The sequence below is a fragment of the Magnolia sinica genome, chromosome 18, assembly GCF_029962835.1.
Source record: "Magnolia sinica isolate HGM2019 chromosome 18, MsV1, whole genome shotgun sequence".
Taxonomy (NCBI): domain Eukaryota; kingdom Viridiplantae; phylum Streptophyta; class Magnoliopsida; order Magnoliales; family Magnoliaceae; genus Magnolia; species Magnolia sinica.
Window position 1 is genome coordinate 13,492,210 of NC_080590.1, and position 15,648 is coordinate 13,507,857.

Genomic DNA, 15,648 nt, shown 5'->3' on the forward strand with positions numbered 1-15,648 from the left:
AGAAACTAACTTAGCTTTTTGTTTCTAGGTTTAGAAACTTTCCTTTTTTGTTTTTAGAAACTAATTTACTTTCTAATTCTAGAATAGAAACTTTCCTAATTTGTTTTTAGAAACTAATTTTTATTTTTTATAAACTTTCCTAATCCGTTTTTAGAAACTAATTTCCTTTCCTTTTTCTGTTTTTAGAAACTAACTTACTTTCTATTTTTAGAAACTTTCCTTTTTCTTTTTTTAGAAACTAGGTTGCTTTCTTAGTTCTTTTTTAGAAACTAATTCACTTTCTTTTTTCTTCTGCAGGATCCCAACATAGAAACTTCTAACTTAGTAACTTCTTTCTAATTCTTTCTTTCTATTTCCAGATTTAGAATCTTTCCTAATTTGTTTTTAGAAACTAACTTTTCTTTCTATTTCCATATTTAAAAACTTTCTTAATTTTTTTTAGAAACTAACTTTTCTTTCTATTTCCAGATTTAGAAACTTTCTTAATTTTTTTTAGAAACTAACTTTTCTTTCTATTTCTAGATTTAGAAGCTTTCCTAATTTGTTTTTAGAAACTATTTATTTTTTCTAGAAACTAATTTGTTTTTAGGACTAACTTTTTGTTTTGTTTTTAGGTTAGGATTTTTTTTGATTTATTTTTAGAAACTAGCAATTGTTTTCTGTTTTGTAGGATCCTAACATAGAACTCTCCAAATCGGTAAACACCTTCTAACTTCTCCTCTACTTACTTTTCATATTGCTATAGGATATTTCTTTATTATATTTTAGGATTAGGTTCAGGATTAGGGTTTCACCATATATATGCAAGAGTGGAAACGTCAGTATGCTGAGCTAGTTTTAGAGAATGCCAGAAATTGTGAAGGGCTGTCAGATGATTATGTTAGGAAACTACCTATGTCTTAAAAATTTTCTGAACCATCATCAAGAACCAACCAGAATACAATGTTCCACCGGTTAAGAAGTCCTTACGCGATCATAGGCAGGAGAATAATTACACCCCATAGATTAAAAAAACAGTACGTGATTGTTAGGGTTATCATAATTATGGGAGTGAGAACTATTATCACCCATCAGACAAGAAGAAAACAATGAGAGATTATATTATGGGTGATAATATGTACCAACAACCATCATATTCTCCCACCTATGACCCGTACGACTATGATCAGTGGAAACATCAACATTGGAGAGATGAACTAACAATTGATTATAGTGACTATTCTCTTGGATCTCCTACCTTTGAAATCCAACCAGAAACGATCCAAGAGGATTCACGTTTGAATTTCACCGACTATCAAGAACAGTTCAACCAACTTGTCGCGAGCATGATGAAATCAATGGAAGTGAGTGAATTGCGCCTCGATAAGGTTGAAGAGGCTAGATTATCACAATCTTAACCCAATCTAGAAACACAATGCGAGGAAAGTGATCCTAACTCGCTTGTGGAAAGTACTGAAATTGAGAATGAAGAGTTGGATTGTGTTAACGAGCATACGACTCAATTTTCCGAAGAGTCGATCTTAATGACTATCCAAAGGAATGATCAAGAGACATGGGTGTCTTTCAAATATAATGATACTGACACGCTCCAGTCATATGACACACTTGACTTCAATGAGGAAAAGGCTAGTTTATTCGTGCTTCAACTCAACCTAGAAAAACAGTGTGAGGAAAGCGATCGCATCCCACTTGTGAACTGTACTGAATTGGAAGATGATAAGTATTGGGATGAGAATCATGAATTTATAGCCCAAGATTCACTGGAATCGATTTCAATTATGGTTCAGGAAAGTGATCACGAGGTACAGGAAGTTGTCGACCATAATGATTTACTCCACCCATCTGACACGCCTAATTTAAATGTGAAGGATAAGCCTCTTTCAATTGACCCTTCCAGCTCTTTTGAGGCGTGTGTAGACCACTCGCCTGATTTAGATTATAGTATGACTAAGGAGATAAACAAGTTGCCCGATATAACTTTGGAATTTGAAACCACACAGTTAAGGCCACCTTCTAAGCCGTCAACACTTGATGATATACTGCCTCTACTAAGTAGTAACAATGAACAGTCTTCACATAAATGCGCCTACTGATCCACAATCTGTCTATACAGGGCAGAGCGAGATGTATCCGGTGACAATTGACTCTCACCAAGGTGAAGAATAAGAGATCATGTTTCCCTCTATTCTAAGAGAAGACGAAAGAATCATTGGGCATATCATCACAGACCTCAATGTGGAAAATGAGCCTTTCTCAACTGACTATCTCAACTCTCTGAAAGATCGCTTGGCATATTTTGCAGATTCAAATGATCCCATGATTAAAAAAAATATAATGGATGCCTTGCAAAACAATACCTCGGTGGTTGTAACTGACCGAGAGAACCCTTACTATGAAGCCCCTCCTTCCACAGATCTTGAATGTTTACCATTAAGGGAGGAGTTGAAAGTTGAACCGAAGCCTGTAACTTCGGAATATGTTGAGACTACATCACCTACTGAGAATTTCTCTGAATTTTATTTACTTGTAGTCTCTGATTCACCATGTTGTGCTAACTCTGAAACTTGCTCTGACTCAAGTGAATCATATGTACTTTGGACACCTCAGGATATTAAAAAGAAACTTTATGCTGAACTCTACAAATTTCTCTGGAAAATCATGCTCCAGGGCATCCAAACCTATTGCAAAAAAAGGCTTTTGGATGATCTTGTTACGAAACCTACTGAGAAATTTATCAAGATACTGGTCAGAGGAGGAAACTTGTGGCATGACTAAGTAGCTTTCCCCTGTTTTCCTAGTTAGGTTTATTGCTTTCAAAGAATTTAGGATTAGGATAGTTTGGTTTTCACCGTTTAGGATAGTTTGCTTTTTGCTGTTTAGAAAAGTTTACTTTCTGATAGTTTAATTCTTGTGCTAACTCATCTTCAAATTGAAATATTTTGAAAAAAAAAAACTCGGAATTCCTTCTTCAAGTACTACCTTTCCACCACTTCCCTTTTCTTTTCGTTACCTCATTTGCATTGAATGCTTATCTCTTTTACATTGATGACAATGTAGATTTTAGGTTGGGGGTGTGGATTAGGCAAGCCAATCCGTTGTTTTCTTAGTCTTTGGGCGAAGTTGTGAAAAATTGAGAAAATTTTCTGAAATTTCTGCAAATTTGAGTAATCTCAAAGTTAATCCATGAAATAGAATTACAAGATACTTAATGTTGATGCCTTATGTCTCTTGGATTTTAGTCACATGGGAGATCTCAAAATTAAGTCAAGTCATTGATCCTCGATTAGAAGTTTTAAACATTGATTGAGTCATGATTTCACATGTAACATCCAGCTTACACATTAAAGTGTCAATTTGACATTGAATTATTAACTTGGTGATTATTTAACATGAAAGGAACCCACCTGGGGAATTTGTCCATCATATTTAAAAATAATAATAATAACAATACCCAGCTAAAAAATAGTTGCCTTCAAAAAGGCCACCTATTAAAAATCTTTAAAAAAGGTTGACATAACGTGAAAGCCATCGATGGAAAAATCAAAAGCTGGAGGAATAAAAGAGGTAATTAAAAGATGAACTGTTAGGCAAGTTTCGGTTTAGATTTTGGTTGTCCTGAATGCTCTTTTAATTATCAATGTTATCATGAAAGTGAAGAATTGAACCTTCACCCATGGAACTCAATGTTTGGAATTGTTCTAATTGGAGGATTAATGCTTTGAACTTGATTATAAAACTTACTGAGTGCTAGAGTTTAGGAGAAGGCAATGCACAACATTGATGTATTTTAGAATTCTATTATCTGGATTGTTTTTTTAGGAACCACTTGAGCCTATAGAAATTATCCTGTGGTTCTCGAAATATTTTTCGCATGTTTTGCTCGGGACTAGTAAAATGCTGGTTGGGGATTGCTTCCTAGACAATATGCTTTGATGGAAACATCTTAAAAGTGGAGCTTCTGGAGAGGGACTCCCCTAAAATGAGCAGTTTTGTGTTTAGTGTGGTTTCACATCAAAGAGCTGCATCAACGGCACAGTTTGGATGGTCAATAACTACATGCAACTGGGAAAGGAAACAATAACACTTCATCAATTACCTAAAATACTTCGTAGTTACAGGCATTCAAAAATTCAACATGTATAAATACAGCTCCTTGGTAACACGAATTCATCAAGGGTCATTCCCATTTTAATTTTGATACATTTGGAGTGTATTAATCTACAACACGAAATCTGCTACGATCACCCTGGAAATGTTGAACCTTTCCTCTAAAACTAGGTAGTGGTAGAGAGCCATGTACCCAATTTCTTTCTTCTTCATCTTTTTTGAAAGATGGGAACTTTATTATAACAAAGAAGGAAAAGAAAACACAAAAAAGAGAAAAAAAGAAAGTAGAAAAAAAAAAAAGAAAAAAAAGAAGAGAAATAAGAAAAATGAAGGAAAAAGCTTTCAAAAAAAAAAAAAAAAACTAACTAGAAGAACCCTAAGAAACTAAAAATTAAAATTAAAAAAATAAATAAAAAGAGCCAGACCCATGTCTGGAAAAGACCCCAAAGGAAATCATTCAAGGAGCCCAATCACTAAAAAACACAAGAACTCTAGAGAATACACCTGCCGAGGAGACGCTTCTATTCCTAAAACAATGATTGTTTCTCTTTGCCCAAATGGCCCGGACAACAGCATGCAACAGGAATCTCCATTTCCTATTTCCAATAACACTTCCAAGGTCAGCATGCCACAAACAGAAGAGTTGATCAACAAAATCAGGCATTGCCCATGAGATTCCCGCCAGTCTGAGGATGCTCCACCACATATCTAGAGAAAACTGCTAATGGATGAACAGATGATCTATTGTCTCCTCGTTATTTAAGCAAACATTGGGGAAGATCATTCATCTTTTCTTTAAATTATCGATGGTGAGGATTTGGTTCCTTCCAACGAACTATCCAAAGGCCGCTACTTTTGGAGCGACACCGTATGCCCAAAGAGCTCCTGTATGACAACATCGAGTTGGGACTATAGGAGCTGCCAAGTGTTGATAGATGGATTTAATTGAAAACAGGGCCGAACTTGACAACGACCAATGCACGGCATCCTCCTCAAAAGGAGAAGGGGTGAGCTCCTGCAAGCGAGATAAGAGGCTAGTAAACTCGTCAATTTCATTGTCAGTAAGGATTCTTCTAAACAAAGGCAACCAAGTCCCACCGTTCTCATTTTCATTGAAGGACTCTCCCACAAAGACATACGGGTCAAGGCCGATTGAGAAAAGATTAAGGAAGCATTCAGCCAGCGTGGGAGATCCACACCAATTATCAAGCCAAAACCAAAATTCGGTGGTCATTCCCTAAGGAGAAGGAGATTTTATCAAATACACAGGGGGCTAACTTCGCAATGCTTTTCCAAATGAAAGACGCTCTATACAAAGATGAGTCTTTTGTCCTCCACCCATAAAGAGAAGTGACATACTTACCAGCGATAATTTGGCGCCATACGCTATTGGTCTCTATTCCAAACCTCTAGATCCACTTACCAAGGAGGGCTTTATTAACCAAATCAAGATTTCTAACAGCAGTCCCCCCTTCATCAAAAGGGGTACAAACCTCCCTCCATTTTAAGAGGGGAAATTTTATGGAATCATTGCTTCCTTGCCACAAAAAGTTTTGACGTAGTTTATCAATCTTAATAACGATGGACTTTGGACATTGGAATAGGGATAGATAGTATATGGGCAAATTCGAAAACAAAGTCTTTATCAAAATGAGCCTTCCTCCAAGTGATGAAACATTCAATTTCCGGGTTAAGAGTTTCCTTTCTATCCTTTCCACAATTTTGCCCAAAGGAAATGAGGAGGTTTTCTAACGCATAGGGGCAAACCCAAATAAATAATGGGGAGGCAGCCTACCTTGCAACCAAAAAGATCCAACTAAAGAATTGCATACCTCCTTCTGAAGATTGATATTTGATACCAAAGATTTCACCTTTAGAGAGATTGACTTTCAGACTTGAGATTACCTCAAACCAGCATATGGTCATGCTAAAAAAAGTAACCATATTCTCATCTGGGTATCGTCAGCAAACTAAAGGTGGAATATATCTGACCCTTAATCAACATTCTACTGAGGGCTTCAGTCACAATAACAAGGAGGAAAGAGGATAAGGGATCACCCTGCCTACGGGGAGGACCTAAAATAGCCAAAAGGGGAACCATTGATCAGCACTGAGAATTTGGGAGAGGATATGCACACTCTAACCCAGACTCTCCACCTAAAACTAAAGCCCATTCTTTCCAACATATAATCAAGGAAGGCCCAATCAAATATTATCATAAGATTTTTCTGAATCCAGCTTACAAAGTATGCCAGCTTTTTCTTTAATCCTCGATACAAGAGTCCAAGCTTTCATTAGCTATAAGCACACGGTCAAGAATCTGCCTGTCCTCTACAAAAGCAAATTGAAAGGGAGAGAAAACCTTGGAGGCCACTGTCCTAAGCCTTTCAACTAAAATTTTAGAAAGGATTTTGTAGGGCCCTCCTAGAAGACTAATAGGACAGAAATCTTTAATGCATTGGGCACCTTTGATTTGAGGAATTAGAGCCAGAAATGCACTCCCCATTTCTGAAGACAAACGGCCGTGATTGTAGAGTTCCAAAACAAAGGCCTTTGACTCCATCCGAATGACATCCCAAATATGTTGGAAGAAAGCAATGAGATAACCATTAGAGCCCGGGGCTTTATCTCTAGCTAAACCCCCAGCTGCATTTTTAATTTCTTCTATCTCAATGGGTCTTTCAAGATGCAAAGCTTCTTCCTCAGAAATGCATTTAAAATTTAAATCATCAATCCTAGGGCGATCCACATCTTCAGTTATAAGCAACTTACAATAGAAATCAACAATCAAGCCAGTAATGGTCTTTTTATCTGAGACTAAGACCTCATCAACAATAAGGGAGGAGGTAGAATTTGTCCGCGATCGAGCAATTAACAATACTATGAAAGAACTTTGTATTACGATCTCCCTTGTTAAACCAAATAGCCCGAGATTGCTGATGCCATTTTATCTCTTCCTCTTTAAGCCTTAAACAATAGTCATGGGAAAGTTGAGCTCTAGCAATCTTGTCCTCATCAGATAATAACCCAGCCTCCTCAATATCCATATCTTGAATGGTTGGAGCAAAGAGGACATTTCAGCTTCCCTTAATCCAAAAACTTCCCGATGCCCAAGATTTCAGCTTCAATTTCAGCATCTGGAGACTTTTTAATAAAACAGAACTAGTACACCCCTCAATCTAGAAGGATGCCGACCAATCGAAAATCAGATATTTAAAACCTTCAACCTCCATCCAAGCCAACTCAAACCGAAATGGTTTAGGCCCCCAATTCAATTCATTAGTTTTAAGTTAAACCAAGATGTGGTTAGAAATAGGCCTGGATTCTCCCTCGATGTTTATCTCGAGATGAGGATACAATCGAGGGGGGCAGGGATTTTCTCCTAGATGAGGTTTCTCTAGAGTGGGTATTCTTCCTTCTAAATCACCAACCATCGTTGGCGTGGGAAGAAAACATACCGATGGTCACTTAGTGGTATGTTAGAGGGAAGGACTAAGTCTTCCTAGTTTCCTTCCTTTTTGAAGCAATTTTCTCGACCTCTTTCTCTTCAACAACATCTCTAATAATAACAGTTTCAACTCCCCAATTTCTTTTGAAAGCACTAGCAAGAAAAGCTGAGTAAATAAATGGAGAAAGCGCAAGAAAAAAGAAGTATGGGAAGGTGTTATATAAATTTTGTGATTAGGGACGATACACAAATGCTAGAACTTATGCTGCAAATAATAGCTTGAAGCAAATACAAGATCCTGTTGCCACATAAAATAGGAATGATATTCAATACATTTTGTAACCATATGGATTGGGTGCACATGGATGACCTAGATACTTCAATAACCAGGTAACTACTATGATTGTTGAGAATTATCATCACCCATGTTTTAATAACATCTTGGAGTATGTGATTGTGATTTTGTAACTCCTACACTGGTTTAATTATAAGTTGGAAATTATAGGTGGTATTGATAATACTACAAATGATCCGTTCATTTGATCTAGACCATCATCATGCCCACCCTTGATTGCCCATCCCTCTTGGGAAAAAAAAAGGCTCAGATGATCCTTAATGGAAAAGGAAATAGACGATGCATATTGATCATACTACAGTCTAATAATTGATCACCCATCGATGTCGAAAATCACTTCTGTCAGATGATCGTAACCATCAACAATGGCTAGGGCAATGGACGCCCATATTTATCATACTAAGAACGATCCGATTATCTAGACTATAGTTCCATGACGAGTGAAGGAAGCGGTGATAGATTTGGGTGCAGCACCTAATTAGAAGGATCCTAGCAGCTCCTGCCCTTGATTGCCCATCATTATAGAAAGATCATTATGTTAGATGAGCCGAACTGTCTATTCAATGGTTAGGGAAACGGATGGTGCATGTCATAGTAAAAACGGTCCGATCATTGATCTAGACCATCCATCATGTAGCCCCACCCTTGATCCCCCACCACTATCCAAAAATCACTTTTTTTCACATGATCCCTATCGTCAGTATGGTTAGGGAAATGGATCTAGACCATCCATCATTTTTTCTGGCCCCAATTTGTTACATGGAAGCAACGTCCTATTACTTGTTGGCCCAATTTCAGCTCTTGCTAGTGTTCTTCCTCTAGTAATTGTTGTTATTGCATTCTTTTGCTCTTATGCCAATTTGTTACCTCCAATATCCATTTCGCAATCCACGTTCCAAGGACTTTTAAAAGGCAACAATTTTCTTCAAACGAGATAGGAAATGACACTACGGATACACAAAAGGCCAAACAGTTAGCGACCCACTCAAGTCTTGTGACTCCCTTTAGTGAGACATTTGACCATGAAGTTTGACTCCCTGGGGACAATGGCCACAAATCTGCACAGACGCTAAAGATTTAATCTCTAAAATGCATAAGGTGAGCCTCCACAGCCCCAGCTTATCCGATGAAGCCCACTGAATTGCATTATGAGAGTCTCCTTCAGAGATCAACTTTTCAGAATGAGAGGGTTAAAAAAATTCAGTGGCACCCATTTTATGAGAATCTTCTGCATGTTTTAAGAAATGGTAAACCATTAAAACAACCACTAACAACTTCCAAGATGATTAGCTGCAAGTTGAATCACCTAGACTAAGCCAGCAACTGCTGCAATCATTTTTAGAATTGCAACCCATGGAATACAGTTTTGCATTCAAGGTAATATAAACAAGTTAGCATAGTTTTTCATGACTCGTAATAATAATTCTATAAGGAAATAACTGCAAAACATCCCTTGGAAACAAAGAACAATAACAAATGAATAATAAAGATAGTTTTATGTGGAAAATAACGACGACGAAGATGACAAGTAATCATATATGTACATTTAATCAGTAAGAATCTTGCAATGCAATGCAATGGCATGTCCCGAATTTGAGTGCTATAGGTTGGTAATTTGGTGGTATCCAAGCCCCCAAATCAACATGCATGAGCTTATTAAAGAGGATTGTGTTTGGTAGGAAAGTATCATCTCAAAGTGCAAATGATGATGGATATTCTACAATGGTTCTAAAAATAGAGGAACACAACTGCATAGATTGGATGCAGTCTGATAAGGGATGGTGGAAAAGTTCGAAAAGCATGAGATCTACCACAAAAGTCTGACCAACAATAGAGAAATAAAAAAGATAAACAAAACAACACTAATTTTTAATCTAGTCTCATTCAATCAAGATTTTATTGGTTATATCAACTAATGAAAGGAGACAGTCTAGAGCAAAGCCACTGTAAAGGCATGGTCATGCAATATATATATATATATATATATATATATATGTTAAAGAAGGCATTATTGCAACAAATAAACCAACTAAAAGGAATATGCAGTTATTGAAGTCAAACATAAGAAAGCTACATTTCCATGAAAATCAGTAAGAGCATGAGACGTGAGAGATCACATTGATATAACTCTTTGATAACTCCTGTTCCGAGTCCAATGCACCTGGAGACCGGTTCGTTCTCTGGTAGGTGAGCATATGGTTCCCTTTAGAGCCAAGAGACTTCCCAAGCATAGAATCTTCTTGTGACGAGCTTGGAAAGCTATGAATGAGAGTTGTAGACTCAGCATTTCCTGCCCCAGTCCAAGCTGTTCTCCGCCCTTCACTTTGAGTGGCTTTACCAGAAGAAAATATGGAAGACGATGGAGTTGTCTCAGAGGACTTTGAGCTAACAATTTTTGCGCTCGGCTGAACAATAGATGGAAAACTCTGATTGGCAGGAATATGTTTGTTATTTCCTGTCCAAATACCAAAACCTTTATTCGCGTCACTTTGAGTTGAGACACCAGAGGCAACAGACGAAGACCTTGTGTTGAGGTCATTTGAATTGGAGAGTTTTCCACTGGACTGGGATCCAGACGAAATACTCCTGACGCCAGTAGATCCAGTCATTTCTGTCAAACCCTTGCCCACCTCACTACTTTTAAGAGATCCCTTGTAGCTTTGTTGCCAGGTGGCAGATGTGTCACTTGGTAAGTTTCCTGCCAGAGAACTAGCGGTCATGCCAGTTCTTATTGGAGTTGAATCAAGTTTTTGTGTTCCTGTCTTGGTGGAATCTTTAATTGCTGGACTAAATCCCTCTAAAAGTGGTGACTTCACAGGTGGTTGCTCTAAATTTGAGATTTCTTGGCCGGAAAGCCCTACATTCACACCAGCAGTAGCACTGTCTTGCTTTTGTCTTGCAGGATGGCCGTTGAGTTGTGCATCTACTTCAGATGCCTGGATATTCCCGAGACTCTTCAGTTCCTTATTTGCAGCAACTGATGATGAATCATGAGAGGCAGACCCAGACGTGGTGACGCTCTCACTTCTTTTTACAGCAGACATTTGATCAACAACAGAGGATGACCTTAAAGACTCTTTCTGTTGAATAAATTGTGAAGCATTTTCCTGCAGAATGACATCACTTTTATTCATTTGGCTTGACTTGCCATCCATAACTACTGCATCTGTTCCATGATCTTTTATCACTGATCCCATTCTCACTACACAAGCAGAATCCTCCGCCCCACCAGTAATATCACTACAAGGTGCAGAGGGAGTCTGAGGCAGAACCGCCATATCCGAAATCCTACGAAAGAAAATTATTTCAAGGTCAATAAAAAGATATGGTATGATCATGGAATTAAAAAAAAAGTTTAGAAGAAACAAAAGACACATCCTCGGTATTCAAATACAAATATCTGTTTCCTGGAGGAAAATAAAAATAAAAAATCTGTTTGCTTGAAAATACTTCAAGACCATGGAGGAGCCCTGAAATACAAGCATCTTATTGAAGTACCTTGCGACATGGAACATGATAAGCTTCCCGTCAGTAGTAAGGCATAGTAAAATACAGTATGGTGAAAGTTCTCTATGTTCTGCATCACGCACATATTTAACTTTTTCATATAAGGAAACTTTGTCGATGCCAAATCCCACGATCAAATTATCATCCCCACTCTCTGAAAGAAAGGAAACATATTTCAGTCAAAACTTGCGATGGGGTGCGAAATAAATATCCTTCATATCAATTGAAATATAAATGATGAGATAGATGCAGCAAGATGATCATATGCAGTCTGTTTACATTGAGCAGTCTAACAACCCAAATATTCCAAAAAGTGCTACTTTACCTCCAAAGACGATCACAATTTGAAAATGAGATCACAAACTTTACTGAGCGTATGAATCAGTTACATGGTACGTGTTGCTGTCTTACGAATTGATAGCTAAAAACAGAACGTGTGGTTAAAAAACAAAAAGCATAATGAAACATTGACTTAAGAAAATAAGGTTAAAAGACAAAAAGCATAATGAAACATTGACTTAAGGAAATAAGATACATTCCAAAGTTATAGTAAGTTCATCACCTTCACCTTTTATTCTCGTTCTCCCACCTTTTTTTCTTGTTTTAACTTAAAACTTTTGATTATAATAACAAAACTGACCCGAACTTCACCTATTTGTTTAGAGAGATACACATGAATGCTATTGTCCCTACCTAATGAAGACGTTAGCAACTCCCACAAAGCTTTTAATTGACACAAGGATAGCAAACCATTGACTCTGTCTGTCAATTTGTTCAATACCATGATTAGTAGGCCATGGACAAAAATCACAATGATTGTATGATCCTAAGATCCTTCAAATGTTGTCCACTTGTTATGACCATCCATTTTTTACAAGTAATGGATAGGATGGAAACATCATCAACCAAAAAAATGCTTCTTTAGAATCATACCCAATCCACAGTGCAGCTTATCGATTAGATGTTTCCAGATAATGGCTGGACCTGTTTCTCTGTTCAATCTAGACTATAAATTTTTCATGCTATTTGTCAGATGGCTAGGATCAACAAAATGGACAGTCCGGATTAATGATTGACCATCACATGTGTCATTTAAAAGCTCTGGAAGCATTAGTATTACCCTACACAATGCTTTCCGCATCTTTTTCGCATAATGTATCACAGCCTTCGGATACGGATACATACCGGTTATCGGATGGGATATATCGGTTGCATTGCGCAATGTCTCATTGTTGTTGGGAAACATGGAAAACATTGGGAAATTGGTTGAATTTCTCAATGAAACTTCAAGGATTGTTAAAAAAGAAATCAATACACACTTAGAAATCAAAACATCACAAAAAAAAAGTACACATAATAGGTTTCCTCTATATAGGGTCCTAATCTTTGTTGTCTGACTGAACTGAGGCAAACACATTCAAAGTCAATTCATATAATTTACAAATGTAAGAAGACATGTATACTAACACAAGCAATACATTTAAAAGTAAAAGAAGTATAAAACTAGAAATATACTTGTGAATGATGTGTGTGGTTTTGGCTTAGACCCGCATAGAGTTGCGCATGCATTAGGAATAGAATTTTTTTAAAAAAAACTCTGAAATGGGGGGCCAATTGACCGCTGATCAGGGTAGAATATATATATATATATATACACATATATATTATTTTTTAATTATTCTTTAACTAAAAATTATTTATTTCCAAAAAAACCCCAAATTACTAAGAATAACTAGATCAGGCTGCATACATGTTTAATTTCGTGTTTGGGCAGTAAAATTGCAACCAATTTGGGAGAAACTGGGAAATTTTGACTTTTTCCCAACTTTCAGCAAATTGGCACATCTCCCCCAAACCTCGAAATCGAAGCCTCCGAATCCATGATTATTTTTTTATTTTTTTGCATAACATAAAGAATCATGGATTTCTTACCATTTGATACTAATTTCACATGATTTTACAGCAAAAGAAAATGGGGATCAAACTCGAAAATGTTCATCATATCAAAAACGGCCCCAAATCAGCTTGGATCTGGATTCCGACTCGAAATTTGTGTTTTTCTTCAAAGGGATTCGAGGGTCGAAATTCATGACGTGTCGTCCAACACATCTTCTTCAAAGACTTGTGGTCCAATGAGTTCCCTAGATACATATGATATTTGTATTGCCCTAAAAAAAGGTAAACTTGCGCATCATCCCATCTTTAAATATATTTCATTTAATTGCTTATCTCCAAATTTCCGCAACTTTATCTTATTCTTGCCTTCTCACTTTGTTCTCAAGTCATTTGAGGAAGCTCTATTACATAAGGGGTGAATGTGTGTGTGTGTGGGTGGGCAAAGAGAGAGGGAGGGAGGATGATATGGAGTGTGCGTGTGTGAGAGAGAGACGGTTCACAGTGTCAGTTTCCTAGACTATTCTGGCAATCCTTTTTTGCACACTCATTAGTCTTGTGTATCTTTTGCTTAGGATTAAGGTCTATATCCCTCCCTTTAGATTATCACCATCTAAGCCTTATCCAAATTAATTAGGGTTGGCTGCATGAATCCTTTTCCACATTCCACTCTATCAAGGGTCGGACCTCTAGTTAGACCATAGGTCATCAAGCACATCCTTTTAGGCCTTTCCTTGCTCTTTTAGAGCCTTTAACTTGTACACACTCCTAACTGGCACAATCCTTGGTCTTCGTTGCACATGACCAAACCATCCAAGTTTGCTTTCCCCATCTTATTACCTATTAATGCTACTACTAAATTCCCTCGAATGCATTCATTTCCAATTCCAGCCTTCCTTGTCTTGTCACTCATCCATCCCAACATCCTACGCATCTCTACAACAAGTATGTGCATGCACACATGCATCGTGCATGCTTGTATGCATGTGTGAGTTCATGCATGTGCAAGCATGCACACATGTGAGAAAGAGAGGTATGTGCTTGCGCAGGTAAAGTGTGGCCCACATGATGAGTAAATCCACCTAATTTTTCTAACAGGACAGCCATGCAACAAGCGGCCACAAACAAGTAGCTTGGATCTTGCACACATGTGATACATCTCAATGCCAACCTATTGGATGTGTTGGATCTCACATCCAAAGATGCACCTGACAAGTTGGAACTTATCTGCTGGTTAACAGTAATATTTATCATCCAGCCAAAAATTTTACACGCACACACACACACACACACACACACACACACAGAGGAATGATCCCATGCAGTTGACCATACATTACAGTTGACTGCATGTTGGTCCCAACATGAAGTCGGTCAGCCATTCAAACCATGCATCAGAGGCGACCCGCCATGAAAATGGGACTCCCCAAAAATCGGCCAAGACCCGAAACTCAGGTGGAACACACCAACTGGAGCAATGCTAAGTCATGCCTAAAACCTCTAACATCACTTGGTGGGGCTCACCTGAGTTTCGGAATGGTTTGAATTATGGTCAGTCCCTTCATACGGGTGTAGCACAACAATGAACGGGTTGGATGGCCTATAGACATCATGGTTACACCCAAAATTTTGAGTCAGCAGCTGAATTTATTTTTCCCACAAGTCACGTCCAAAATGTGGGTTTAACACAGTTTTGCTGCAACCCTTTGGAAAGAAAATTACAAACAACCCCTTCTGAATGGAGACCAAGGTGTTCCGTTGCGGTATCGGTGGGCATAACGGTGCCCACTGTTACCGATACGGATACGCCCCGTATCGGCCAATACCGGGCCGTAACAGCCGATGCAGCGTGTGTAACGGTACAACAAAAAAAATTTATTTTTTATTTTTTTTAAAAAAAGGTCAAAAAATTATGCAAAAATATCCATTAAATCCAGAATATGCTAAATATTCCAAATATGCATTCATTTATAATTTGGAACATGTTTGTGGTGGTGTAACGGTCCACTCTTTGATAAGAATGCTATATCGGGTTGTCTGATGGATTTATGAACCTAACAACCTGGAATTAACTGCAAACCTTTTACATTTAGTTTTCTAACTATATAATATCTATATAAATTTACTATAATGAATGTAATACCAAAACATCTTATATTTTCAAGTTTTCCTTTTATTTATAATGCTAGGGCATTGCATACTTCGTGACTCACATACATTTCATTTCAATATATAGAGTTTAGGGACTTTTGTATCCTATTATGTAATTCGTATACCTAACAATTTGATATCATTTTCCTCAATGGATCTTTAAAAAAAATTAAAATTAAATTGGGGT

The 15,648-nt window shown here is 37.5% G+C and overlaps 1 protein-coding gene across 4 annotated transcripts in view; it reads right to left on the minus strand.

Annotated features, from left to right (window-relative positions):
• Positions 1 to 15,648, minus strand: part of LOC131232260 (nuclear pore complex protein NUP214) — a 50,914-nt gene that overhangs the window by 16,907 nt on the left and 18,359 nt on the right. For all 4 annotated transcript variants that reach the window (XR_009164829.1, XM_058228493.1, XM_058228494.1 and 1 more), the window contains 2 exons: positions 11,409 to 11,571; positions 10,028 to 11,198 (listed from right to left, as the gene is read on the minus strand). Coding sequence is in view for 3 of the 4 variants with exons in the window: in XM_058228493.1 (XP_058084476.1) it covers positions 10,028 to 11,198; positions 11,409 to 11,571 (1,334 nt within the window). In the remaining variant the exon portion in view is untranslated. The remainder of the gene's footprint in view (positions 1 to 10,027; positions 11,199 to 11,408; positions 11,572 to 15,648) is intronic.